Source organism: Schistocerca gregaria, chromosome 1, assembly GCF_023897955.1.
Source record: "Schistocerca gregaria isolate iqSchGreg1 chromosome 1, iqSchGreg1.2, whole genome shotgun sequence".
NCBI lineage: Eukaryota > Metazoa > Arthropoda > Insecta > Orthoptera > Acrididae > Schistocerca > Schistocerca gregaria.
This window is the reverse complement of record NC_064920.1, coordinates 909,467,051-909,495,036: the sequence shown is the minus strand read 5'-3', so window position 1 is coordinate 909,495,036 and position 27,986 is coordinate 909,467,051. Positions and strand designations below refer to the sequence as shown.

The window sequence follows — 27,986 nt, the reverse complement described above, 5'->3', positions numbered from 1 at the left end:
TTTAAAAAATTGTAGTAACTTAATTTTAATGAGCAAATTTTTTATGGTGAATTGTGGGATCATAAGATACTATATTTGAAATGTAATTTCTATTGAGAGTATTATGTATACAATCTTGTGTCCCTCATGCCCTTGCTGTTTTCTGCTGTGTGCATATATTACTTTTCTGCTGTTAGGAACATTGAACAATTAGTTATCCAACATATTTTAGTGGAACTTGGTATTTTTTAATAGTTCATTTACAAGTAAAACTATAAATTGAAGGAATGTTTTTAAGTAATGTCGTATCAATATGGCCGGCCCCAGTGGCAGGCCAATTCTAGACTCTTTGGTCTGGAACCGCGTGACTGCAGCGGTCACAGGTTCGAATCCTGCCTCGGGCATGGATGAGTGTGATGTCCTTAGGTTAGTTAGGTTTAAGTAGTTCTAAGTTCTAGGGCACTGATGACCTCATGTTAAGATCCATAGTGCTCAGAGCCATTTTTTGTATCAATATGGAATCTAGTAAAAAGTGCAGTGCTGTAAGAGTACAGCATTGGGTTGTCAGTGTGAATGCCACAGTTATTTCCATAAATACCTAATGACACCATGATTTGTGATGAATGCAGGAAAGATGTACTCAAATTGAAAAAATAGACCCAATCAATGATAAAAATGTTGAAGAGGAAGAGTCTTCTGGATCGGAGGTAATCATCCTGGACAAAGACCCAGACTACCATACAACTTCAGTGGTTGTTCAAATGCTTAATGCATCAATAAAATATTCTCAGGTTTCTCAAGCCACGGCAAGTGGTTAACTGCCCATGAGCTTTCTGCAGAGATCTCTGCCATTGTTACGTGGTTGACTGTGGGTGGAGTGCCACTACTGTGCTTATATAGCCATGCCGCCATCACTGATGTCACTGGTGCATAGTCCCATGCCATATGTGGCAGTTTTTGGTGACACGACCACTGCGCCTGGTTCAACTCCCCAGTTGCAGTATCCCAGGCCATACTCAGCTGCAGTCCACTGTCTTTATTGAGGATGTTGTCTGATAGTTCGATTTCTGTTGCTTCATGTATTGTGTTATCCCGGAAGCCTTTGGTCTGCTAAAAATAGAAGTGTCATCAAATGCAATTTGATGTCCATTTTCCAGTGCATGCTCTGCTACAGCTGGTGAAAACACTTTTCATGTTATGTGTGGCACTGTTCAGTAGTGCGGACAGTCTGATAGACATAAAACTGCCGCCACCCATACAGTATTTCATGTATTTATATATTCAGGTGTTCTACATGGTCTTTCCCAGGCTTCATTAGTTGCCGGATCTCTGGTGGCGGCTTGAAGACTTGGCATGAGATCAATGCATTTGTACTTAATACATCACCTAAAGGACTAGCTGAGTCCCAAACTGGTAAGAAAAGAAAAATCTAAACACTAAGCCAAATAAAATGTGAATAAAGTCTTTGTCAATGAAATGTAAAATTTTGTTACTACTGAAACTTCATCAGGTGGTGATACTGATATTGACAAATCTGGTAAAAAAATCTTTACTACTGTTTTTTTGGTTGTACAAGTATGCCAAAAGATTTTTACAAGTTCATCTGAAAAGTGAAATAAACAGGAAGACAAAGAGCAAATTTAATGCTTCTAATTACATTGTTTGGCAACCCAAAGAAAATTTTGAAAGAAAAAGAATATATGGTAGGTCCAAACCAAAGCCAGAGAAACGTTTACCAATAGAAAATGTGCATTCATTTTATGAAAATGATGTTAGCTAGTCAATGGCAGGTATTATAGACTGTGTGACTCTTACGGAACAAATTGGAAGTGAAACCAAAACATCAGAAAGACTTGCATTGTGTAACCTTAAAGCAGTTTACAAACACTTTAAACACAAGATTTGTAACATAAAAACAGTTTTTTCTAAATTTATTAAGTTGAGACCATAACATTATTAGCAGGACAGAGTAGCACACACTCTGTGTAGGCAGTAGGCACAACTCACCAAAACATAAAATTTTTGATAGAAAATGCCAAACTAAATACAGTAACAAATGGCAACATAAAATATTACAAATGACACATTGCAAAATGCTTTGCAAACTATCATCAGTTGACTGTAAGATGGGAAATTGTGAATTTTGTCAAGGAGAAACTGCAATATGTAAAATTATACAAGACATGTAAGAGTTCAGTTCTGCTAGTGGGTGTCAGTTGACAGCTGCAATCTGGAAATCGTACAGATAACTTGTGAATAATGTATATAGATTTATTCTGTAGTAAGATGTTCTCTTTGATTCGGCTTGACATCTTTGCCAAAAAATGAAGAGCATTCTTTAATTCTACAAAAGAAAATCTTAATGAATCAGAATTAGTTGTCACATGTGAATTTTCAGAAAATTATAGTGTAATTCTACAGGATCAAGCTCAGAGTTATCACTGGACAAGCAAACAGATCATTGGACATCCTTTAGTTATTTATTACAAACACGAAGACAAAATTGAGCATCTGAGTTTCGCATTGTTTCAGATTGCTTAAAGCACAATACAGTTATTCGCAGCTCGTGGTCTAGGGGCTAGCTTTGCTGCCTTTGGATCACAGGGTCCCGTGTTTGATTCTCGGCTGGGTTGGGATTTTCTCTGCCTGGGGACTGGGTATTTGTGTTGTCCTCATCATTTCATCATCATTTGTGTCTGTGGCTGGATTGGACTGCGTAAAAATGTGGACTTTGTACGGGCGCTGATGACTGTGCAGTTGAGTGCCCCCACAAAATAATAATAATAATAATAAAATAATAATAATAATAATAAAATAATAATAATAATAATAATAATAATAATAATAATAATAATAAGGTTGCTGTTTAGACCTTTCAGAAGAATCTGATTTCATATATAACAAATTTCAAAAGATTCTCTAACACTTTGGACGATTTGAAGTGGTGAAGTATGTGTGCAACCTTCCCACTTCTTTTACACGAGTTGACTTACTTGTGAGTGTGCAGCTGAACTTCTTAGCTGTTTAGACAGCTACTGCAATATCTAAAACCTACTTCTCCAAAGAATGGTACTAGTTAAAGGAACATGTAAGGGTCTCTCTCTCTCTCTACTCTACTTGTGAAATAAGTAGGTACTCAAAGAAATGCTTTCAGTTCACTCCAGGTACATTTCAACTTCTATAAAGAACAATTTCTCATTTCTCACATAAATATTTGACTTCTTGTAAGTCACCCATGTCATCTCCCATTACACACTGTTAAGTTACTTTTACAACGGAATTGGTTTAAAAATCACGTTTCTATTACACAGATATCAGAAACATATCTTGCCTCTAGCAAGTCCAAGTTAAGAATTACATAAGTCTTTCTAAACTCCACTGTTCCTTTGTCACTAACAATAGTCACCAATACGAAACAGCACAGAATAACACAGAAGTTCCTTCGTTCTTCTGTGTGCTTTCACTATGACTGCCATGGATTGACCGACAAGTACTCCTTGGTGCCGTTCGACCCCCATGTCTACAGTCTTCTCACAACAAATTTCAGACCTGCACACACACACACACACACACACACACACACACACACACAGACACAGACAGGTGATGCACTGCATATAGGGTTCCTTTTTCCCATTCACATCTAAAATATCATGGGTTTGAGACGGTGGAAGGACGAGTGGTTCTAGAATTTACGCAGAAATTCTCGAATCACTACACTTACAAAAAAAATTTATCAGATGGTTCAAAAATAAAAATAACTTTCTGAAACTTTTTTGTGAGGAAAACCTCAAAATAAAAGTTTAGTGGAGCTTCGTCGCGACAACATGTTGGAAAGGGGCTTACATTGGGTTAGAGGGTTCTGTTAAGAGACTGGCAGCTCATGCAAGTTCGCAAAGGTATACCATAATCAGATCCAAACCCCATGAGATCTGTTTGAGTGGACAGTACGTACAACAGAAAACCAGTCCAAAGTTGCAAATTTTACTTTTTTATTTACTCAATGACTATTTTCAGGCCGAGACCCATTTCTAAATAATTGTAACATAATTAAAAAAATGGTATACCCTGAACTGTTGGAGTATTTTTGACATTGTTGTCACATCTTGGGAGATACCATTTTTGACTATGTTAGTTGATTTGAAAATGGGTCTTGGCTCAAAAATAGTAATAGAGTAATAGACCCACAGCCATTCCAGTATGCTGGAAATTCATGATCAGTAGATAAAATAAAAAATAGATTTTAGCCTATTCCACTCAAGAAGAGTAAGCTGCTTCAGAAATGTTCTTAAAAAGCCAGCTTGAAGAAGCATTGACACTAAAAGGAATACAACAATTTCGTGCAGTCATTCGCAATACTGCATCAGAATTATTAGTGAAACAGTTTTCAGGTAAACGTTAGTGTTGAGAGAAGGAGGGAACTACATCACCGGACAAACCAAAGTTACAAGATGTATCGGACTACTTGTGTATAACAACAGCTTGTGGCTTGGGTAAATTTTAGAAAAGAATTAAGAACTTGATGAAGTGAAAATAACTTCTCTTTAACCTTGTGGACCAGCTACATCAGTCTCCTTTCCTACACATGCGTATGTCCTATGAGTGCCAATTGTGGATGTTCTCACAAAAGTAAATACATTTACTCCGACTGGGAGAACATATACTCTTGTTGAAAGTGATGTAGCCAAACCTAGTTGGCTTTTTAAAAATATAATCCTTAAAAGTCCAAATATAAAATAGAAAGAAACTTCCACATGGGAAAAATATATTAAAAACAAAGATTCCAAGACTTACTAAGCGGGAAAGCGCCGGTAGACAGGCACAATAAAATAACACACACACAATTTTGAGCATTCTCAACCGGCGGCTGCTTCGTCAGGAAAGAGGGAAAGAAAAGGAAAGATGAAAGGATGTGGGTTTTAAGGGAGAGGGTAAGGAGTCATTCCAATCCCGGTTTCATCTTTCCTTTTCCTTCCATCTTTCCTGATGAAGCAGCCGCCGGTTGCGAAAGCTCGAAATTTTTTTTTTTTTGGTGTGTGTGTGTGTGTGTGTGTGTGTGTGTGTGTGTGTGTGTGTGTGTGTGTTTGTGTGTTAGTGTGTTATTTTATTGTGCCTGTCTACCGGCGCTTTCCCGCTTGGTAAGTCTTGGAATCTTTGTTTTTAATATATTTTTCCCATGTGGAAGTTTCTTTATATATATATATATATATATATATATATATATATATATATATATATATATATATATATTTTCCCCTAAGGGAAGTCTTTCCGCTCCCGGGATTGGAATGAATCCTTACCCTCTCCCTTAAAACCCACATCCTTTCGTCTTTCCCTCTCCTTCCTGAAGAAGCAACCATCGGTTTATATATATATATATATATATATATATATATATATATTTAAATTCCATAAAATTAAAGTAAGCAGTCAATTTTGTTATAAAATACGCTAATTAGTTTCGTTTTAACACTATGATATTTTGATTTTTCAAATACTATTTTGTTACCTTTCTTTATAGTTTAATTAAAATCACTACTTGTTAAAGGTAGATCTGGTCAAACAGAGCTATTATTGGAAAACAAGAGTCAGGACTAATTTTTTTAAATAATGAACCCATTATTACGTTATATTTATATTTTACTATGTGATTTGCAACAGTACTAAGCATTTATGGAAATATTTTGAAAATTTTAAATTAAGTGCTTTTTGGAAAAAAAATTAGGTCAAAATTTAAATTTGTATTTTGGAAAAAACAGTCATAATTAGAAGCTATGTTGTTGTATACTATTGGAAAGATCATAAAAAGATGCAAAAATACACCTTTTCCAGTTCTCTAGCTCAATTAGAACACCTTCTCCTAGAGTGATTTAAGTAAGTCTGTTCACACTTTTTTTTTTTTTGACCAGTTTTGGAAAATTTTACATGCCCATATTTGGGAAAAGGTTTAAGCTAAAAAACAGATTTTTTTTCAGTCTCTTCAACCACTTTGAGTATATCAGAGTTTAGCAAAAATCTAAAATGGTGAAGTAAAGTGTGTGAGTGAGTGAGTGAGAGAGAGAGAGAGAGAGAGAGAGAGAGAGAGAGAGAGAGAGAGATATATCTGACATGGGATGGTACAAAGTAGTCATTACCATTTAGAACAACATTGCTTTAATGACACATGGCTATATCAGCAAAATCTAATGATTCTGCCTAAATCATATGTAAATGCCATGTTTGAAAAATTACTTTGTACAACATTTCTTATTACAGTTTCTCATTTAAAATGATGTATTTTTTATTACATTTTGTAGAAATATAATGGCTATAATGTCCAATGTTTGTTTTTGTTTCATATATGCGATACCAAGAACAATATAATGCCCATTTTCAAACCCTTTATTTTCAGTAGCTTTTTGGTTTCAAATCAGTATGTTCGTTAACAGTCAGTGCAAGCATCACCTTAAAAATGTCTCAGAAGAGAGGGAAGTATTTAATATTGAAGAAGGGTCACACATAATATGATGATTAGAAAAGGGCAAAACAAATGTCAGCATCGCAAAGGGAGCAGCTACCTCACACTTGATTTCTACGAGCTCAGTCATTGAAAAATGGTGAGGATGAGGATCACATTTCTTGTGTAGAATTAACACACGAACTTAGTCCATCTTTGTCACTTTGTGAAATAGAGTACATCACCCAGGTAAACAACATTCTTAACATGTACGCCTTGGTGAGTGAAGAAGAAATTGTAACAGAGACTGAAAGCTAACATGTGATTGACGAAAATGAAAATGAACAAGAACCGTTTATTGTGTCATCATTTAACAGATCTCAGTGCCGTGAAAAGATGATCTTAATGCAAATGACATCAAGGAGGCTTTAAAACAAATGCATTGTGAAATGCAAAATTTGTGTGCCCATCTTAATGTATGTGTTACTGTATCGTGTTTCAAAGTTAAAGAAATTGGTTAGAAAGCTAAGCAATTCTGTCTTTGCTATGGATGTAGGAAGCTAGAAAATTACATCCCATAATGTGTTTTTATTTATTGGTTTGTTTATTTATTTATTTTTTCATAGTACGGACGTGACTATGTTGCGTGTTTTGTGGTCGTGTGTGGGAGATTTTAAATGTGTTAGGTACAGTACATCACTTGTGTACATAATGTTGAATAGAAACATAGGAGAAAGTGAAGGCTATCTTGTAATTAATGCATTGAATAATATTGTTTCATTTTGGTACTGTTCATTAATTTTTGTTATACAATAACTGGAACAGAGTTGTCATTCATGGCTTCTATACTATTCAGTTAGTTTTAAACATGATCAACACGTTCTCTCTCCAGTTATCATTGATGATGTTGGCATTTGAGAAAAACGTACGTTGTTGGTACATCTTTCTTCGCTTACTAAAGGTTTTTACATTTTGCTGTCACATTATTGCTGTAGGTACTGCGTAAAAAAAAAAATCCTGTTCAGTCCCTCTCCATAAATACCATAGGTATCCTGTATTCCTGCCGATTTTAGAAGTTTTAATTCTTGAGCAACCCACCTCCCTCCCGCCTGCCCATTCTGACCCACCCCCTCTCAGACCGTCCCCCCCCCCCCCCCCGGGCTCCAATAAACTTCCTGTTCCTTTCCCCCCCACCCATAAGTTTTTTGTTCCTCCACCCCCTCTCCCCTCCCCTCCCCTCCCCTCCCCTCCCCTCCCCTCCCCTCATAAGCTTCCCGTTCCTCCTCCACCGCCGCCCCTCATAAGCTGCCAAGCTGCTCTCATTCCAGCCCCCCCCCTTCCTAAAAGCTACCACGCTGTTCGTTCTTGGCCCCCCCCCTCCCCAAAGCCGCCAAGATGCTCGTTCTTGGCCCCCCCCCCACCCAGAGCTGCCAAGATGCTCGTTCTTGCCGCCCCCCCCCCCCCCCTCCCCAAAGCTGCCAAGATGCTCGTTCTTGCCGCCCCCCCCCCCCTCCCCAAAGCTGCCAAGATGCTCGTTCTTGGCCCCCTCCTCCCCAAAGCTGCCAAGATGCTCGTTCTTGGCCCCCCCCCCTTTCCCCAAAGCTGCCAAGATGCTCGTTCTTGGCCCCCCCCTCCCCAAAGCTGCCAAGCTGCTCGTTCTTCGGGCCCTGGCCTCCTCGACTGTAGGAGGAGGAGGAGACGTGGGACAGTCCCTTCCGGTGATGTTGCCTGCTTGCCCCCCTCCCCCCCCCCTCCCCACACCTCCTATCCCTATGCACAACCCTTACTCCCTACCTTATGTGCCAGAGCGTGGTCTCTTGTTTCTGGATTTTGTCCTGTCATTGTGGATGCTTATTCAGTGGACATGTAATGGATTCTACTCTCACTTACTTCCTGTCACACTGCAGCTTGTTGTTCTATGAGACCCTCACTTTGAGGATGCTCATTCTTCGACCTTTCATGGGTTCTCTGTTTTGTCAGAACTGTATCACCCTTTGAAGGCTTCCGGTGACATTTGCAGTTGGTCTGTGTGGACGTTGTTAGTACATAGGTGTCCTTTGTACCATTTTGGGAGCAGTTGCAATCCGGTACAACTTGGACCTAATAGTCGTGGTTTGCAATCTTTATCTCTGTCCCAACAGGCCACATATGCCCTCTGCCCAACTTCTGTGTTCCAGCGACTCCGCACTCCCTTTATCCTCCTTTGGGATTTTAAGGCCCATCAATCCTAGTGGGCAGTGGTTTTTCATCTAGTTGGGATCTTCTCATAGAACAGTTTCTTGCAGTCCACTACATGTGCCTTCTTTGTGGTGATTCCCCTACCCATTTTTTGCTGCTTACAGCATTTTCTCTGCTGCTGACCTTTTGCTCACTTCCCCTCCTCTTCTCCCTTCATTATACTCGTTGCTGCATGATGACCTCTGCAATAGCGACCACAACCTGTTAATTGTCATTCCCCTCCCACCTCTCGATGGCCAGTTTACTCACACAGCTTTCCATTGTTTTGAGGTCTCTTATGCCTCCCAGGTCATGTCTGCCCCTTTTTTTCAGGATGAAGTCGTCCGTGACATGTTTGACACAGCATCACCGTGAACCCTCCACCTAATAGGCCTGGGGCTTCTGTGTTGACTCTGTAATACAGTTTACAGTTCTCTTCCCTTAAGTTGCAGGTGGTGCATTTCTGTTATCATACCATAGTCCATCTGGCTCCAGGATCCTGACAACAAGCTAATTTTCTTGCCCCATATCCTCTGTCTGAAGATTGGCTGTTTTCGTAAGCTAAATGTCTTTTGCTTCCTTGCCCACACCTCTTGGGACAGAGAATGTCGTGCTTCTCCACCTTTATTGGGCCTTAGTTCTGTCCTGTCTGGACTATGATTCTCAAGTTTGTGGCACAACTGCCCCTTCCACGTTACTACTGTTATACCCAATCCACCATCGTGGTATCCATTTGGCCACTAGTGCCTTTTGCAGAAGCTTTTTTTTTGATAGTCTTTTGATTGATGTTGGCATCCCTCACCCTAGAATCAGACAGGAGACCTTCTGGCCAAAGGCTTATATGTTTAGTAGTCTTTTTGTTGTGCCTGTCTGTGACTTGAATCTCTGTTCAAGATACGCAAAATTATCAGGAAAATAGTTGTAAGCTATAGGGAAAGATGGGTAATGTACATAATGTATACAAATCAAGAGGAAACACTAAGAATATAAGACAAAGAATGAAGTGCTCAGTGTAAGACAGCAATGCAGTATTTCTCATATGCTGTTCAATCTGTACATAAAAGAAGCATTAGCAGAAATAAGGTAAGTTTAGGAGTAGAATGAATTACAGTGTGTAAGAATATCATGAATGAGATTTTGCTGATGAAATTGGTATTTTGAGTTACAGTGAGGCAGAATAAAGTATGTCTACTGAGCACAGAATGTGGACTGAGAGTAAATCAAATAGAGAGATGAAAGTAATGAGAAATAACAGAATTGATGTGGGTCATAAACTGAACATCAAAATTGTGGTCTGCTGGTTAGATAACATGAAGGAATTCTAGTGCCATGAAAGCAAAATAATGAACCAAGGGAGACATAAGAAGCAAACTGGCACAGACAAAGGGAGTGTGCGTGGCCAAACAAAATCTGCCAGTATTGAACATTGGTCTTAATTTGAGGAAGAAATGTTAGAGAATGTACATTTGGAATAAAAGAAATTGTAGGAACCAAAAAGAAGAGAATTCAAGCATTTCGGATGTGGTGCTTTAGAATGTTTTGAAAATAAGTATGACTGAGGAGGGGGGGGGGGGGGGGGGAGGAGGAGGAGGAGGAGGAGGAGGATGATAGGATGCGGTATGATATTGGTATAGTTTAAGTTGTAGAGGGTAAAAACTGGAGGAGAAGATAGATATGTTGGGTGTAATTGCTACTCAGAGATGAAGTACTTAGTGCAGGAGAGGAAATTAAGGCAGACCCCAAACCAGTCAAGACTGATGACTCTTCTCACCCCCATTATCCCCCACCCCCCAAATATTAATAGAAAGCCGTTTTCTATAATTTCATAGTAAAATATTATTTGTATGTATGCTGCATTATTGTAATGATACACTCAAGGTTTTAACAATGTCATTACAGTGAACAAGTGTTTCTTCAATATAACTCTTGTAGTAAAAAAAAAAATCTTGTTGGCCATATCAGTATATTTTTCTCTGTATGTATGATTTATGAAAATATCTGCGAATGGGCTAGAGGTAAAACCGCTTATGGTGACACCATCTGGTTGTGAATATATTCAATCTTGGAACATAAAGTAATTAGAAGAAAATATTAGCTACAGTAACAGAATAATTTCTTCATTTTGCCATGAAATAGAGATTATGCTATTAGAATTTAACTGTCATGCAGTCTCATATTGCTTTTACTATGGAACTACAGAAACAACATTCTGTTATGTTTTTAGGTTTGGCAGTAAAATTACAGTAGAACCGATAAATTTTCTGTATACAGGAAACAAACTGTACTGTAAGAGCCATATAAGTCAGTGCCATCCAGAGATATCTAAAAAAAAAGTCTTTCTTCACTTAATGGTCAACACATTCATTAATATCCCTTTAGGTGAAAGTTATATACAATGGGTTTTTTTGTTTGAATTTTTTGTTTTAACATTTGATTGGTAATAAATAATAAGTTAGCTAGCCAGTAGTTACCTAGTTAGCTTCATGTTCCATGGGACATTCGTACAATTGATTGTAATGATGTGAACCAAGTCATTTTACACTCAAGATACCCAATCATATGTAGTATGGCTATGTGCCATATTACGGTGTTACACATTACAAAAGCAGAAATCCTTGTACAGAATAGGTGTCAATGAAATTATTTTTCAGTTTATTTTCAAATTTAACTTTGCTGCCTGACATTTTAGATCATTGGGCAAGTGATATTTTGATTGCAGTGTTGTGCCCTTCTTTTGTGCGAAAGTAAACTACAATGTGGTGCAATGAATGAGGTGGTTTATTTACAAGAAACTTCATAAGGAAACAAATATACTGTGAAGCAGGAGTCAAAATCCTTAACTCCTTAAACAGGTGTGTACAAGATGATCATGAATGAGCACCATATATTATTCTTACAGCACATTTTTGAGACATGAAGACTTTCCTTCTTAAAGATGAGTTAACCCAGAACATTATTACATATGACATTATTGAATGAAGTTACACAAAATATGTAACTTACTGTGTAATCATTTTTTTACTTTATATAAAAATTACTTTTGTACTAGAAGTTTCATAAGCCTATGGTTACTTTTTGACATAATTACTGTAATGGTTGATGCATTTGTTGTACCTGTGAACAAACATTCCAATATGCTCTACATAAAATGTTCTGTCTGTGAACTGAAATGAGTCTTGTTTTTTATCTTGAAGCTCCTTGTTACTTTGGAAATGTTATCTCTGAGCCACCTATGTAGTTCAGAGAAAAGATAAGTCACTCAGTGCTAGACTATCAATGTATGATTGGTGATCGAAAATGTCACATTGAAATTGTACAGGGAACTTTTGGATTGCACCAGCAATGTGAGTAAACGGACAGTTACAGATCACAAAGATTCCAAAAGTCACAAAAGTTCATCATGGTCTATTGCTTACTGAACTTCAAAAGCTTGGCTCCAAAACACACCATTTGGTTGTTGAAGGTCTCTTAGAATTGTTTTTCTTTCTTGGTGAATTTGTGTGTCTCCGTTGTTGTCATTGTTGTTTTGTTTCGGTTGTGTCATTGAATCCAGCTCACATTTCTATTCGCAATGCAAAGGCATTGACATTTCCTATGAGGGTATTCGAAAGCTCATTCACAGATATGACAAATGCCTCAATTGTTATGGTGATTATTTAAAAATATTACAATAAGTGTACGCAACTTTTAATAATAAAACAATACTGGAAATTCTTGGATGGAACAATACATAAAATAAAGGAAAGGAAACTACTCACTTACAGCAGATATATGCATGGAGTACAGAAACACATAACAGAGAGGAACATCCACACTAGCTTTCTAGGACTAGTTCTATTTCTAGGAATAGCACACACAGTTGCATGCAGCCACACTCGGTGTGTGTGAATGTGTGGGCTGTTGTTAGAGAAAGAGCTGATGCTCAAAACCTAGTGTGAATCCTGTTTCCTGGTACATGTTTCTGTGTTCCACATATCAATCCCTCATAGGTGAGTGGTTGCCTTTTGCTCTTTGAGCTATAAAATAGTTTTTTTAAGATACAAGTGTCTTTTATTTATGGGCTACTGGAAGTTTAAAAAAAAAGTCCCTCATATACTATTTAGAAACATATAATGGCTGCCGTGATAGTGTATTAGGAATGTAAATTAGATGATTATGGAATAGGAATAGCAAAATACAGTACAACTCGTGTGATCCATCACCTTTGGGTGTGAGGTATGGATCAGGATGGAAAAAGGTCAGATTATCAGAAAGTACAGAAATACATGGATTTATATTAAAATAAAGTCTTTGAACTCAAAAATAAGTGCTGTAGGTATGCATATTGTTATCTACAGAAAAACGTTGCAATAAACCACAGAAAAGCTGTTATTATGTTTCGGAAAAAGAGCAATACTACTGAACAGTATGTTCTTACTATAATGTACTGTACAGCGTTAGTATGTTGATAGACACACAAACAAACACACAAAATTCAAGCTTTCGCAACCCTCGGTTGCTTCTTCAAGAAAGAGGGAAGGAGAGGGAAAGACGAAAGGATGTGGGTTTTAAGGGAGAAGGTAAGTCTTGCCACTCCCGGGATAGGAATGACTCCTTACCCTCTCCCTTAAAACCCACATCCTTTCATCTTTCCGTCTCCTTCCCTTCTTTCCTGAAGAATTTTGTGTGTGTGTTCATACCAACACTTTTGTTTGGTAAGTTACATCATCTTTGTTTTTAGTTGTACTAAAAAAACTGAAGGTTGTGTATGCACTAGTAAAAATTTACTTAAAAAAAAAAAAACCTTGGGCATAGATTTTTTTGCACCAGATGAAATTCTAAATGTAACTGCAGTGTTTCTCCATTTCTTGCTTCACAAGATGTCAACAGGTGTTGCAGGTGAGTTATGCTCAGCGTTGATGTGTGAAATCTGGGTAGCGGGCTTGTTGTAATCACCATCAGAGTCCATGTTCACAGTTTCTTGTCAAATTTCATCCAAAACAGTGGCAGTAATATGGTTGTTATTGAGCTATTTGCTGGTTTCATGGTTTTTGTCACATTGGTCAATCCACTCTTCAGCTTCACTGTCGGGGGCATTAGGTTGTGCCATTTATAGATATTTAAAGATTTCCTGCATGTTGTGGTTTTGTTCACCTTCGGTCTGGTCACTTTGTCATAATGTTTCTAAAATTGAACTGATCTATTTTCTCTGGTACTGCCTCTTTATCCATTCTATCACTCCCTGATGCATTGATAGGATAAGTGATGCAACATTTGGTGTCCACTTTCACTAAATCATCATCAGATCGATTTGATAGTGTGTTAGATAAACAGCAAGAGGGCAAAAAACAGGGACTTTTCCTGTTTCAAGACTTTTCAACAGATGGAATGAACTCACCAAAAAACCACATTTGAAAAGATTGCAGTCAATCACAAATAAATTTGTGAGTGCGATGATAAACCGGCAAGAAGATCAGTTAGTAATGGTTTTGAATACTTTGTAAATTTGCCAGTAACAAACATGAAAGCTCATACTTACCATCAGTGTTACTGGAAGGAGCAGTAGCTAACTTACCTTTTTTAAGTTTCGTTACTGCCAAGGTTTCATTCTATGCAGAAAGGGCTTTTTTTGGCAGCAGTTTATAGTTCAGGCCTGTCTCATCTGTATTATAAGACTTAGCAAGTTAACAGTTCATTTTCTTTGACAATTTCTTGAAACTTCACAGAAAACTCCTTAGCTGCTTGGGCATCAGCAGGTATTGTTTCTCCAGAAATTGGAACTAACCGAATACCATGATAAGTTTCCAGCGGAGAATCTAGCCTTCACTAGCTGTGAACTCACTTCGGGCCTCTAGCTTTTTTGTGCAAAGCTGTTGCCTTTTCTATTGTAATGGGTCAATATATTGGGGTTCCTTTCTGTGGTCGAATCACACCTACAGTGCATTGTCGGGCAGTTAAAGTTCAGATTTTTTCAATGTTTTGCGATTCTTAAGAGCATTTCCATTATCTATTGTCACTGTACACGATTTAATGTTTTTCCGGCTTCTTCTCCAATCTTTTATTGTAGTAACGTCTACACTGAGTTTCTTGGCAATTTTTCGGTGTGATTCCCGTTTGTACAGTCTTTGTACCACTGGTAGCTTTTCATTTAATGAAAGAGTAATGTGTTCATGTTTCACTTCTGATGTGTGGAAAAAAACACACAGCTGTAAAATACAATCAATCTAAAACAAGTACTTGCATTTGAGATTAGAGATTAGATTTACCTTCATTGCAATTGATCTGCAGTGGAGGAGGTCCTCCAGAAAAACAATAATACATGACAGATATTTACAACTGAAACTAATAAGCTAATGTAACTGCCAAAGGTCCCAAGTGAAAGGATCATCTCTTTTCCCCCCCTCCCCCTCGTGAACACTATATGAAGGAATCATTTTACAAACACTCATTTACTGAGATTGCATTAATGCACTGAATTTAAAATTAAAAAAAACAATTTTTTTGTTTATAAGGTATAACATATAATAGAACTACTACCATACTTAGTCACAATGAAAACATTACTACACATACACACACACACACACACACACACACACACACACACACACACACACACACACCTACTGAGAATTTCATTAGTTGTTAAGCTTTTTATGACTGCTGTCAGAAAATGTGTGTTCCTGAATAATGCACATCTTTTTGTACAAGAGTAAGTGACTTTAAATAATTGTGAAGATTATTCTTGTTTCCAGTATTGATTCCATGAATTGAGCTGTTGGTTTGAAAAAGTGATAAATTTTTAATGACAAATTTCATTAAGGAATAAATATATTGGGAAGCAGTAGTTAGTATCCCTAGTTCCCTAAACAGGCTTCTGCAGGATGTTCTTGAGTTCACATCACATGTAACTCTCATTGCACATTTTTGTGCCTGGAAAACTTTAGCTTGGGTTGATGAATTACCCCAAAAAAATAATCCCATATGAGATTATGGTATGAAAGTAAGCATAGTATGCCAGCTTTTTCATTTTTATATCCCCTATGTCGGACAAAATTCGCATTGCAAATAGAGATTTGTTAAGACGCTTCAGCAGTTCTGTGGTATGCCCCTCCCAGTTGAATTTATTATCAAGCCGTATCACTGTAATGAACACAGAACAATAATATCATATAACCACCGAACTGTAAGCACTAAAAAATTTACGGTGTAGTGCTGTACAGAAAACAAGGACAATGAGAAACGATGCTATAGATGATGGAACACTAAAACTAAAACAGACAAGTGATAATAACAGTTACTTAAAAACAGCAATATAATAAACCAATGGTGCATTGTCTAGTGAGTGACTGCCAAAATTAGGCACAAGTTTGACGCGTAGATGAGTGGACCCAGAAAAATTATGATATACACGGCTTTGCCTTACTGTGCTGCAGTGCCAGATACATCAGTCCACTAGTTTCCCAAGAGATTTTACGAGTCGCGTTCTGCGCTGACAACAAGATAGGAAAAATAACCGTGCACACAATGCACAAACCAAAACCATTTAAACTGTCAGGAATTTATGGACTCGGATGTGGCCAATGTGAAAGTTTCTATGTGGATGGAAACAGCAAGGCGTTTTTCCACCAGATTCAGTGAACGCATGAACACAAGTCAGTCCTCATTTAATGTGAATCTGTGTAATTGCAGTCATAACCCCAGCAGCATTGAGGAGTCTTCAAAAGTACTGCATGGGATGGAGAATGGTAGATCAATTGATTCTCTGGAGAAAATTTTATTCATGTCATTGATAAGTCATTGACTATTGTTATAAAGGGTGACACTGTCGTATGAGGACATTGTAATTTTTAAGCTATTTCTATGCAGTAACGAGACATTGAATCTTGTAAATATGTGAGTGTGAACAGGCAGCAAAATTGGTTGTGTACTTTTTTAAAGTATGTTTTGTTATATCTTTGTAGATGTTGGACAGTAGCAGATCAGCTGGAACTGCAATAACATAATAAAAACAATTACATTGAAAAGTGTAAAATGATGTATTTTAGGCAATAAATGGAATTTTTGGGATGTTTTACTTGTTATTCTAGCTGAGTGGGTGAGAAGTCAAGTAGTATAAGTCATCTGTGTGTTATACACACATCTCACACGCACTGTTTGTTGTTTTGTATTTTTTTCTGTGTTCATCCTTAACACAATTTACAGCATAGTTTTGATGGGAATTATAATTTTGCTTATTATTCCCATATATGGGTTAACAGGCTTCCATATGGTGCTTGTAGCACGGGGTAGAACTACCAATGAACAAGTTACAGGAAAATTTAAAGGTGGCTACAACCCTTTTTCTCGTGGATGTTATCGTAACTGCTGCTATATTTTATGTGGACCATTATATCCCAGGTAGGAAATTTTGTTCTTCATTTGTGTTTTATTCTAGATATTTGAAATTTTTCTATTGAGTTTGAACTATAAATGAAGTAAAACAGTTTCATTGATGCACTTAGGAAGTTGATTATTGTAATGCTTCCTGTGAAATTTATTTATGCTCAGGTGGTGCTTCTGTATTTTTTCGTAAACTCAAGTTAGAGTTGCAGTGTATTCCTGTGATGGGATGTGGGATTGTTAGAGAAGAGAAGAGAGGGGAGGGGTGGGGTGGGGATAAAAGTGAGGAAGAGACTTACATATTTTTAAATATGGAGAAGCGATAAGTATCCTGTTAATTGTTATCCTACATCCAATATGGTTCCACATTCACACTTTGGAATCTTTATTATGTCTGCAACATTCGCAGTAATATTGACTGATGAATATGGTATCTTCCTTGTTCTGGTGAGGATCACTATTGGAGTGCCCCTCCAGAAATTAATTTCTGGCTGAACTAAAACAAATTTGTTAAGCAAGCGGTTAACAAGGGAATTAGTGTGTAATGCAAATTTGCTATTGTAGAGATGTATAATTGTGTTTTTAATAAATACGTCCATTCTGCATTGCTTACATTAAATGTGAGAAGGTGAAGAACCTTTTTTCCCCCTCCTCTTTATGAATGTAAAAGCTATGCACCTCTGTTCATACTTTGTTACTAACTGTATAACAGAAGATATTTTAAAAGAGAGGCACACAGCAGTTATTCACAACACTATCAATTTTTGTTCTCCTGTATCTGGATTTTGGCTGTAAATAGCCACTTTCAGTGCATTTTAGTTACAATCCAACAAACTCGTGGCAGTAAATGTAAACAATCATCTCAGGTTCCTTCTGCCTATACAGCAGTAAGAGCATATGGTGACATGTATTGTTCTGAGTTTGTTGAATTGTGCTGAAGATATTTATAGCTGAGATCTAAATAGGCAAGAGTGATAAAAACTAAAGGGACTGTGCCTTTCCTTCCTTATCACCTATGGTCACTGTGCACAGCAGTTCTTTCAGTCCATAAAGTTGCTTATATGTTAAAGGAATCCCAGACAGATAGCATGCAGTGTTTCAAAAATATACAAATGGTTTTTCATGTAAAGCATGAATGTATTGCACCAATGCGCTCTGTCTTCAGGTACTGTAAATATAGAGTATTACAGATACCAGTAATTATGTAAATGACAACAGATTACACTACATTGTTGTTGTTGTTGTTGTTGTTGTTGTTGTTGAACCTTCCTGGCAGATTAAAACAGTGTGCCGGATCGAGACTTGAACTCGGGACCTTGCCTTTCATGGGCAAGTGCTTTATCGACTGAGCTACCCAAGCACACCTCGCGACCTGTCCTCACGTCTTCAATTTTGCCAGTACCTATTCTCCTACCTTCGAAACTTATTATTTTAACAAAAAAGTAGGAAAAACTAAAGAACTAGTCTTCAGTGAAACAGTTTTTATATCCTACCAAAAATGATGCAGGTTGTTTCATAGATTTTCTATTTGGCAATAATGTATGTCCATAGTACATTTTATGAGAAGAAAACAAATAGAAATTAATTGACCAGTATGAAATGGAAATGGAACTGAAATTGAAGTTCACAACATATGATCAAACAACAGAGAAATTCTACAAAATGTTACATTATTATATCACTAAGGAATTTCACAAATCATAAATTTGTAAGGCGCACATCATAAAAAGGATAAATATTAGAAAGAAACAGACTCCAAAGAAGTAGTCAGAAATTAGATTCTAATAATTTATTGGAAAATAGTGAGATACTGGATAAAATGATGTAAAAAGTTCAGCAGCTTAAAAAATGTGTAAATACAAGTGAAAGGGATAATTATTTAGCAGTTGCGCATAGAAAAATGACAAAAGATATAGAAAATATGAAGAAATCTGAAGAAAAGAATCTCGGATTGTACAAAGGGACTAATTATTAAAGGGAAAATAATTAGAACCAAAGGAAAAATAATTAGAATAAGCAAAACTATTCGAAAGAGATTCTGAGATCATATGAAAGTGTACAGTGGATATTGTAACAGAAGGTAGAAAATAAAACAGATGTTGCACCAATATTACATTTCATCATTTAAGATAGTGGCGGCAGGAGAACACACATAAGGTATTGAAATTTGCAAGCTATTGGAGCCAGTGGCTCCTTTGGAGAGATCGGTTGAAGGGTAGAGGAAGAGTAGGTGAAGGAAAATGACAGGTGAGGTTTAGGAAATGAGGAGACTTGTGAAAAGTCATCTAGAACTCTGGGTTAGGGGATGCTTACCAGATGGGACAAGAAAAGACTGATTGCTGGTGAGATTTGAAAACCTCTTACCTCATCTTGTGCAGTCCTCGATGACCAGTCATTTCTTCTCATCCTATCCAATAAGCCTCCCCTGATCTGGGGATCTGGGTGTATTTTCTGAACTCTCCCCATATCCTTAACCCCATCATTTTCCTTCCCCTTCAACCCTTCCGCTAGGAGGAGGAACTGCTGTCTCTGAAAACTTGCAGATTTCAATATCTTTGTATGTATGTATTGTATGTACATATGTTTGCTACCACTTGGTGAGAAGATTTTTTTATAATATAATTACATTATATATTCAAAAATTGATTATTTTCATTAAAATAACTGGCAATGGAGATAAAATTGTGCAAACAAAGCATGTTCTTGCAATTAAAACCATCAGAGCTAATGCCAGTGTATCAGATCATTAATGAAAATAATGTTGTGTAAAGCTAAAAAGACTAGTAATTAATATAGTTAATAAGGACCCACTGATAATAGCACAGATGTGTTAAACCATGTAAATCGAAGAACATTTTACTCCTAAAGGAGACAGCTTACCAAAAGGTAGAAGTGTCGAATTGTTTACAGGCACACATCACACAAAAATGAAAGAAAACTTGATAGATATCAGAATTAATCCTTTCTCGAGGCCCCCCCCCCCCCCCAAAACACACCCTGTGCCCTACAGTGTCCTGACTTAATACCAGTAGTGCATAGTGCATTGTGGAAGGTAGACTATGGGTTAACTGGAGTTTGTGTGGTTTGGGATGGATTGAAGGAGCTAGGGCCTCAGAGGGAGGCAGCAATTTGCTGGCTAGGACTGGGAGGGGAGGGGAGGGGGGGGCGGGGGCAGTAGGTGAAGCAGGTGCACGGGCTAGGGATATGATGTATTGGTGAAGATGGGGAGATGTGAACTGGGAGAGGGAGGAGAAGCTGTTGGGTGGAGGGTTTGGGGCAATGGGTTAATGGAGATTAAAGCCAGGAGGGTTATGGAAGTGAAGTGTTGCTAGGATAACTCCCATCTCCATAGTTCAGAGAAGTTCGTGGTGTAGAGAAGGGATGATATGGATTGTGAAGCACCCATTAAAAAAATTGAGCAAGTTGTGCAGAGCTGTATGTTGCGTCAAAGGATGCTCAACTTCGTCCTTGGCCACAGTGCGGCCATTGTTTGTCATACCAAACCAAAAAGCAGTGGAGTAATTTCATCAGAATTGGTATACGACGTGGTTGTTTTCATAGGTGTCACTGCTTCCAATTAGGTATGATAGTCCTCTGGCAGCACTGGACTAGTGTGAGATGCGTTCATTGGGCAGATCTCGCACCTGGTTGTGCGCAGGGATATGATCGCTGCAGCAGAGGGTTGAGAGTAGGAGTGACATAATGATTGGCTAGGATGTTGGGTGGGTTGGGTGAGACACACAGCTTTTTCTGTTGTTATGACAATCAACCACTTGTCCATCAGAATGAATGGCCATTGCTAAATGTGGCCAAGAACAAAGTTGACCATCTGGTGGCACAAAATGGGACTGAGCACAATGTGCTCAATTTCAATGGCTGCTTCACAACCTGGATCATGTGGATCCTTCCCCCCGCCCTCTCCAGTCTCTCCTCGGCCTTCCCCCCGCCCCCTCCGGTCTCTCCTCGGCCTTCCCCCCGCCCCCTCCGGTCTCTCCTCGGCCTTCCCCCCGCCCCCTCCGGTCTCTCCTCGGCCTTCCCCCCGCCCCCTCCGGTCTCTCCTCGGCCTTCCCCCCGCCCCCTCCGGTCTCTCCTCGGCCTTCCCCCCGCCCCCTCCGGTCTCTCCTCGGCCTTCCCCCCGCCCCCTCCGGTCTCTCCTCGGCCTTCCCCCCGCCCCCTCCGGTCTCTCCTCGGCCTTCCCCCCGCCCCCTCCGGTCTCTCCTCGGCCTTCCCCCCGCCCCCTCCGGTCTCTCCTCGGCCTTCCCCCCGCCCCCTCCGGTCTCTCCTCGGCCTTCCCCCCGCCCCCTCCGGTCTCTCCTCGGCCTTCCCCCCGCCCCCTCCGGTCTCTCCTCGGCCTTCCCCCCGCCCCCTCCGGTCTCTCCTCGGCCTTCCCCCCGCCCCCTCCGGTCTCTCCTCGGCCTTCCCCCCGCCCCCTCCGGTCTCTCCTCGGCCTTCCCCCCGCCCCCTCCGGTCTCTCCTCGGCCTTCCCCCCGCCCCCTCCGGTCTCTCCTCGGCCTTCCCCCCGCCCCCTCCGGTCTCTCCTCGGCCTTCCCCCCGCCCCCTCCGGTCTCTCCTCGGCCTTCCCCCCGCCCCCTCCGGTCTCTCCTCGGCCTTCCCCCCGCCCCCTCCGGTCTCTCCTCGGCCTTCCCCCCGCCCCCTCCGGTCTCTCCTCGGCCTTCCCCCCGCCCCCTCCGGTCTCTCCTCGGCCTTCCCCCCGCCCCCTCCGGTCTCTCCTCGGCCTTCCCCCCGCCCCCTCCGGTCTCTCCTCGGCCTTCCCCCCGCCCCCTCCGGTCTCTCCTCGGCCTTCCCCCCGCCCCCTCCGGTCTCTCCTCGGCCTTCCCCCCGCCCCCTCCGGTCTCTCCTCGGCCTTCCCCCCGCCCCCTCCGGTCTCTCCTCGGCCTTCCCCCCGCCCCCTCCGGTCTCTCCTCGGCCTTCCCCCCGCCCCCTCCGGTCTCTCCTCGGCCTTCCCCCCGCCCCCTCCGGTCTCTCCTCGGCCTTCCCCCCGCCCCCTCCGGTCTCTCCTCGGCCTTCCCCCCGCCCCCTCCGGTCTCTCCTCGGCCTTCCCCCCGCCCCCTCCGGTCTCTCCTCGGCCTTCCCCCCGCCCCCTCCGGTCTCTCCTCGGCCTTCCCCCCGCCCCCTCCGGTCTCTCCTCGGCCTTCCCCCCGCCCCCTCCGGTCTCTCCTCGGCCTTCCCCCCGCCCCCTCCGGTCTCTCCTCGGCCTTCCCCCCGCCCCCTCCGGTCTCTCCTCGGCCTTCCCCCCGCCCCCTCCGGTCTCTCCTCGGCCTTCCCCCCGCCCCCTCCGGTCTCTCCTCGGCCTTCCCCCCGCCCCCTCCGGTCTCTCCTCGGCCTTCCCCCCGCCCCCTCCGGTCTCTCCTCGGCCTTCCCCCCGCCCCCTCCGGTCTCTCCTCGGCCTTCCCCCCGCCCCCTCCGGTCTCTCCTCGGCCTTCCCCCCGCCCCCTCCGGTCTCTCCTCGGCCTTCCCCCCGCCCCCTCCGGTCTCTCCTCGGCCTTCCCCCCGCCCCCTCCGGTCTCTCCTCGGCCTTCCCCCCGCCCCCTCCGGTCTCTCCTCGGCCTTCCCCCCGCCCCCTCCGGTCTCTCCTCGGCCTTCCCCCCGCCCCCTCCGGTCTCTCCTCGGCCTTCCCCCCGCCCCCTCCGGTCTCTCCTCGGCCTTCCCCCCGCCCCCTCCGGTCTCTCCTCGGCCTTCCCCCCGCCCCCTCCGGTCTCTCCTCGGCCTTCCCCCCGCCCCCTCCGGTCTCTCCTCGGCCTTCCCCCCGCCCCCTCCGGTCTCTCCTCGGCCTTCCCCCCGCCCCCTCCGGTCTCTCCTCGGCCATCCCCCCGCCCCCTCCGGTCTCTCCTCGGCCATCCCCCCGCCCCCTCCGGTCTCTCCTCGGCCATCCCCCCGCCCCCTCCGGTCTCTCCTCGGCCATCCCCCCGCCCCCTCCGGTCTCTCCTCGGCCATCCCCCCGCCCCCTCCGGTCTCTCCTCGGCCATCCCCCCGCCCCCTCCGGTCTCTCCTCGGCCTTCCCCCCGCCCCCTCCGGTCTCTCCTCGGCCTTCCCCCCGCCCCCTCCGGTCTCTCCTCGGCCTTCCCCCCGCCCCCTCCGGTCTCTCCTCGGCCTTCCCCCCGCCCCCTCCGGTCTCTCCTCGGCCTTCCCCCCGCCCCCTCCGGTCTCTCCTCGGCCTTCCCCCCGCCCCCTCCGGTCTCTCCTCGGCCTTCCCCCCGCCCCCTCCGGTCTCTCCTCGGCCTTCCCCCCGCCCCCTCCGGTCTCTCCTCGGCCTTCCCCCCGCCCCCTCCGGTCTCTCCTCGGCCTTCCCCCCGCCCCCTCCGGTCTCTCCTCGGCCTTCCCCCCGCCCCCTCCGGTCTCTCCTCGGCCTTCCCCCCGCCCCCTCCGGTCTCTCCTCGGCCTTCCCCCCGCCCCCTCCGGTCTCTGCTCGGCCTTCCCCTCCCCCCCGCCCCCTCCGGTCTCTGCTCGGCCTTCCCCTCCCCCCCGCCCCCTCCGGTCTCTGCTCGGCCTTCCCCTCCCCCCCGCCCCCTCCGGTCTCTGCTCGGCCTTCCCCTCCCCCCCGCCCCCTCCGGTCTCTGCTCGGCCTTCCCCTCCCCCCCGCCCCCTCCGGTCTCTGCTCGGCCTTCCCCTCCCCCCCGCCCCCTCCGGTCTCTGCTCGGCCTTCCCCTCCCCCCCGCCCCCTCCGGTCTCTGCTCGGCCTTCCCCTCCCCCCCGCCCCCTCCGGTCTCTGCTCGGCCTTCCCCTCCCCCCCGCCCCCTCCGGTCTCTGCTCGGCCTTCCCCTCCCCCCCGCCCCCTCCGGTCTCTGCTCGGCCTTCCCCTCCCCCCCGCCCCCTCCGGTCTCTGCTCGGCCTTCCCCTCCCCCCCGCCCCCTCCGGTCTCTGCTCGGCCTTCCCCTCCCCCCCGCCCCCTCCGGTCTCTGCTCGGCCTTCCCCTCCCCCCCGCCCCCTCCGGTCTCTGCTCGGCCTTCCCCTCCCCCCCGCCCCCTCCGGTCTCTGCTCGGCCTTCCCCTCCCCCCCGCCCCCTCCGGTCTCTGCTCGGCCTTCCCCTCCCCCCCGCCCCCTCCGGTCTCTGCTCGGCCTTCCCCTCCCCCCCGCCCCCTCCGGTCTCTGCTCGGCCTTCCCCTCCCCCCCGCCCCCTCCGGTCTCTGCTCGGCCTTCCCCTCCCCCCCGCCCCCTCCGGTCTCTGCTCGGCCTTCCCCTCCCCCCCGCCCCCTCCGGTCTCTGCTCGGCCATCCCCTCCCCCCCGCCCCCTCCGGTCTCTGCTCGGCCTTCCCCTCCGGTCTCTGCTCGGCCTTCCCCTCCCCCCCGCCCCCTCCGGTCTCTGCTCGGCCTTCCCCTCCCCCCCGCCCCCTCCGGTCTCTGCTCGGCCTTCCCCTCCCCCCCGCCCCCTCCGGTCTCTGCTCGGCCTTCCCCTCCCCCCCGCCCCCTCCGGTCTCTGCTCGGCCTTCCCCTCCCCCCCGCCCCCTCCGGTCTCTGCTCGGCCTTCCCCTCCCCCCCGCCCCCTCCGGTCTCTGCTCGGCCTTCCCCTCCCCCCCGCCCCCTCCGGTCTCTGCTCGGCCTTCCCCCCGCCCCCTCCGGTCTCTGCTCGGCCTTCCCCCCGCCCCCTCCGGTCTCTGCTCGGCCTTCCCCCCGCCCCCTCCGGTCTCTGCTCGGCCTTCCCCCCGCCCCCTCCGGTCTCTGCTCGGCCTTCCCCCCGCCCCCTCCGGTCTCTGCTCGGCCTTCCCCCCGCCCCCTCCGGTCTCTGCTCGGCCTTCCCCCCGCCCCCTCCGGTCTCTGCTCGGCCTTCCCCCCGCCCCCTCCGGTCTCTCTTCGGCCTTCCCCCCCCCCCCCCCGCCCCCTCCAATCTCTCATTGCCTTTATCCCTCTAACGACCCCATACAACATGCACTCCACCCTAGTTTGCTTGCCAGACTGCAATCATGTGCTTGTAGACGACTCAGTGCTTTGGTGAGTGGTCTCCTTTACTCTGAAAATAAGAGTTGTGAATAAAATTTAAACTGAAATTTTTTATAAGTTTTTAAGCTTCAATAAAATTTATACGTACAAACTTACTTGCTTGTATAGTCTCCTAAACAGAAAACATGTTTTTCTCAGCAAGTAGATGGTTTCTTCATTCTGTCTTCGTCAAGTGAATGTGGCCGTGACAGCAGCCAGTTGCGCATGAATTCATTGTGGCCAAATCTCTGTACGCAGACTACTTCCTGTAGTGGTCCAAACAAATGAAAATCTCAGGGTGATAGCCTGGACAGTAGGGAGGTTGCCCTAGTCACATCCAGAACAAGTCCTGAGTTTAAGTAGCTGTGTGAGGTTGAGGACTGTCATGAAGCACAATCACATCCCAGGTTGGAAACGCATGCTTCTCCTCTAATGACATGGTCGAAAAGTTGAGAATAGTATGCAGCGTTAACAGTATGATGATTGTAATGGTGCGTCCATGTTTCATGGCAGGCCGCAATCTGGTGCAAAAGATATTCCCCTTCAGTTTGGTTGTGTGTCAGTAGCCATTTGCACACTTGAGATGATGAAATTTGTGCTCTGCGGCGAGAAGATGAAGCACCCACCTTGCAGACAGTTGCTGTAATCTGAGATTTTCAATAATGATCGCTTGAACATAACTGTAACTTATGCCAACCTCAATAGCAATTTCAATGACTGTTATGTGGAGATTGTCTTCAGTGAGCTGGCTAACAGTGTGAATATTCACCTCATTTATGCTTGGTCGTCATCCTACTGTGTTGACCTACACCTTAACTGTTTCTTGCCCTCATAAAAACTGTTTGTGCCATGCATACACTTCAGTGTTTCTCAGGGCATTATCCCTGAACTACACTGCAAGTCTTTTCAAAATTATTTTACATTTTTATACCCTGTGTTGTGAGAAACTAAATTATTGTGTGTTGCATAACAGATGACAGTGGCTCTTGCTCTGATGTAGCTATTCTGATTAAAGAAATGGGAGGATAACATTCTAGCTGAAAAGAGGAATTGCTTGAAATAAAAGCAACAGTGTACAGAGATTGTGCCACTCTGTGTCTACAAGATAGCAAATAAAACAAAAATTCTTGTTTATATTCGAGTCATCCTCATATTTCGTTCTACCAGAACTTTCCTGCTACAATTATATGCAAGAATAGTGTGAAGAGTTGAAGTGGAACTTGATATTGTAGTGTTAGTATTTAAGTACAGTACATATTGATTCAGGTCTATGTAATGGCTTTGTGTGAAGCAGTGTGCTGTGATGTTATTTGTAGCTATGCTTATGGATGTACTATGTATGTGCACCCTCAAAATAAGAGCAGAAGAGTCAAATTTATTAGGACAGTAAATCAAAAGCAATGCTATGGATTTGTGTGACATAGAAACAAAAAAAATTTTGTGGGATGTTTATGGTTTCTAGATTAGTGAAATTCAGACAATCTATTGATTACTAACAAAACTTTGGGTTCAATGTAATTCTTTTGTTTCTCAGCCTGCTGAAGACAGACAAATATGCAGGGAAGCCGAGACATTACCCCACTTCTACATCAGCCATTTCAACAATTACAAATGAGAACCAGGTAAAAACCTACATGGATAACAGCAATGGGGTTAGAAATGCCAGTTCCAATGCTTATAATAAGGTAAGAGTAAGGAATTGCATTGCGTAATATAATTATTTTGCTTATTTCACTTATCTCTTAGTTAAGCACTTAACACTGAAGCAATTTCCAAACGTAGCTTTCTTGTAGGTTCATTATTTATGGTGGTGTGGTTTCCTGAGTAGCTGCAAAGACCATTCAGAAACTGTTTTGTTGAACAGTTCTGAAATTAGGGAACTTTAAAAGCTTTTTTCTTCTTTTTTGCTTTAATAAAACCCCTTTGTTAGTTATGTTTGTGTTGGACTTGTAATGCAGTTTTAGCATTTATTCTTCTTTGGTTATCTTATTGTATGAAAATACAGGTAAAGTTTACTTTGCCCAATTTACATTTGGTATGTGTGTTTTGTATGTATTGTGTTTTTGAATGGTGTGAATAGCCTGAAAGAGAGTGATGTGGCAGTATGATTATTTTCATAGGGAGAATAAATGTTACATTTGGTACAGGGAGGATTGCTACTTTGCACTGTTGTTGCAATTTACTTCAGAATTAGGTGTTCTTCACTGCAGAAGCTAAGGTGGAAAGAGGAAGAACCTTAGGAAAGTAAGAATTAAGACACTTTTATTTTCAGTAACAATAAAACAGGAGTGTCAGGAGTATCTGGAAAGTTGATACCTCTCCCTCATGTGATGAGTAACAGATTATACTTTGTTGACCTGTTTCAGTCCAGAATGGAACTTTCCCAATATGTAATTGCAGTTGGATGTGGATAAGCCTCAAGTCACATGTCATTAGTCTTAGAAACTGATAAATAAAGCAGTACCAATGCTCTTTACCCTGATAATAGTTACGTGTATGTTTTGGCAAATATTCATCTAGTGGCTGTTGTATTGTCTCTCGGTAGAAACCAGTTGCTCTTTTCAGTTCTGTTTTGACTGGTCCATTGCACTTTAGAACTTTCTGACACAGTAACATGGGATTTCGATATATTTCATACATCTAACTTGCGGGAAAATCTCTTCAAGGAGTACTTACACATTTGATCATCAATTTTTGTCATCTTCAAGTTCCATCTTTGCACTTTGTCATTGTGTTCTGCCAGCAAATTGCACTGGTCATCCCATATGGAAAAATAATAATAATAATAATAATAATCCATAATAATAATAATAATAATAATAATCCTGTGGAAACCCGGGAAAAGAATAGGCCTCCGGTATGTTCTGCCAGTTGTAAAAGGTGACGAAAAGAACAAACCACTAATAGGGCTAACCCCCCTTTTAGTGTGATTAGTTGGTTCAGGACACAACTAAAGAAGCCTCGGACAAGCGCCGTCATGGTCGGGGATGACGCTTGAACCCTATGTCCCCCCCACAATGGTAACGACACTGCTAGCCAACTGGAAAATGATTTAAAT

General features: G+C 43.4%; 1 protein-coding gene across 2 annotated transcripts in view; it reads left to right on the top strand.

Moving 5' to 3' along the window:
* LOC126274831 (palmitoyltransferase ZDHHC8) overlaps positions 1–27,986 on the top strand; it is a 269,181-nt gene that overhangs the window by 120,922 nt on the left and 120,273 nt on the right. The window contains exons 5-6 of one of the 2 annotated variants that reach the window (XM_049977144.1): positions 16,817–17,011; positions 26,463–26,613. In XM_049977144.1, coding sequence (XP_049833101.1) covers positions 16,817–17,011; positions 26,463–26,613 — 346 coding nt within the window. The remainder of the gene's footprint in view (positions 1–16,816; positions 17,012–26,462; positions 26,614–27,986) is intronic. The other variant, XM_049977145.1, reaches the window with a different exon arrangement.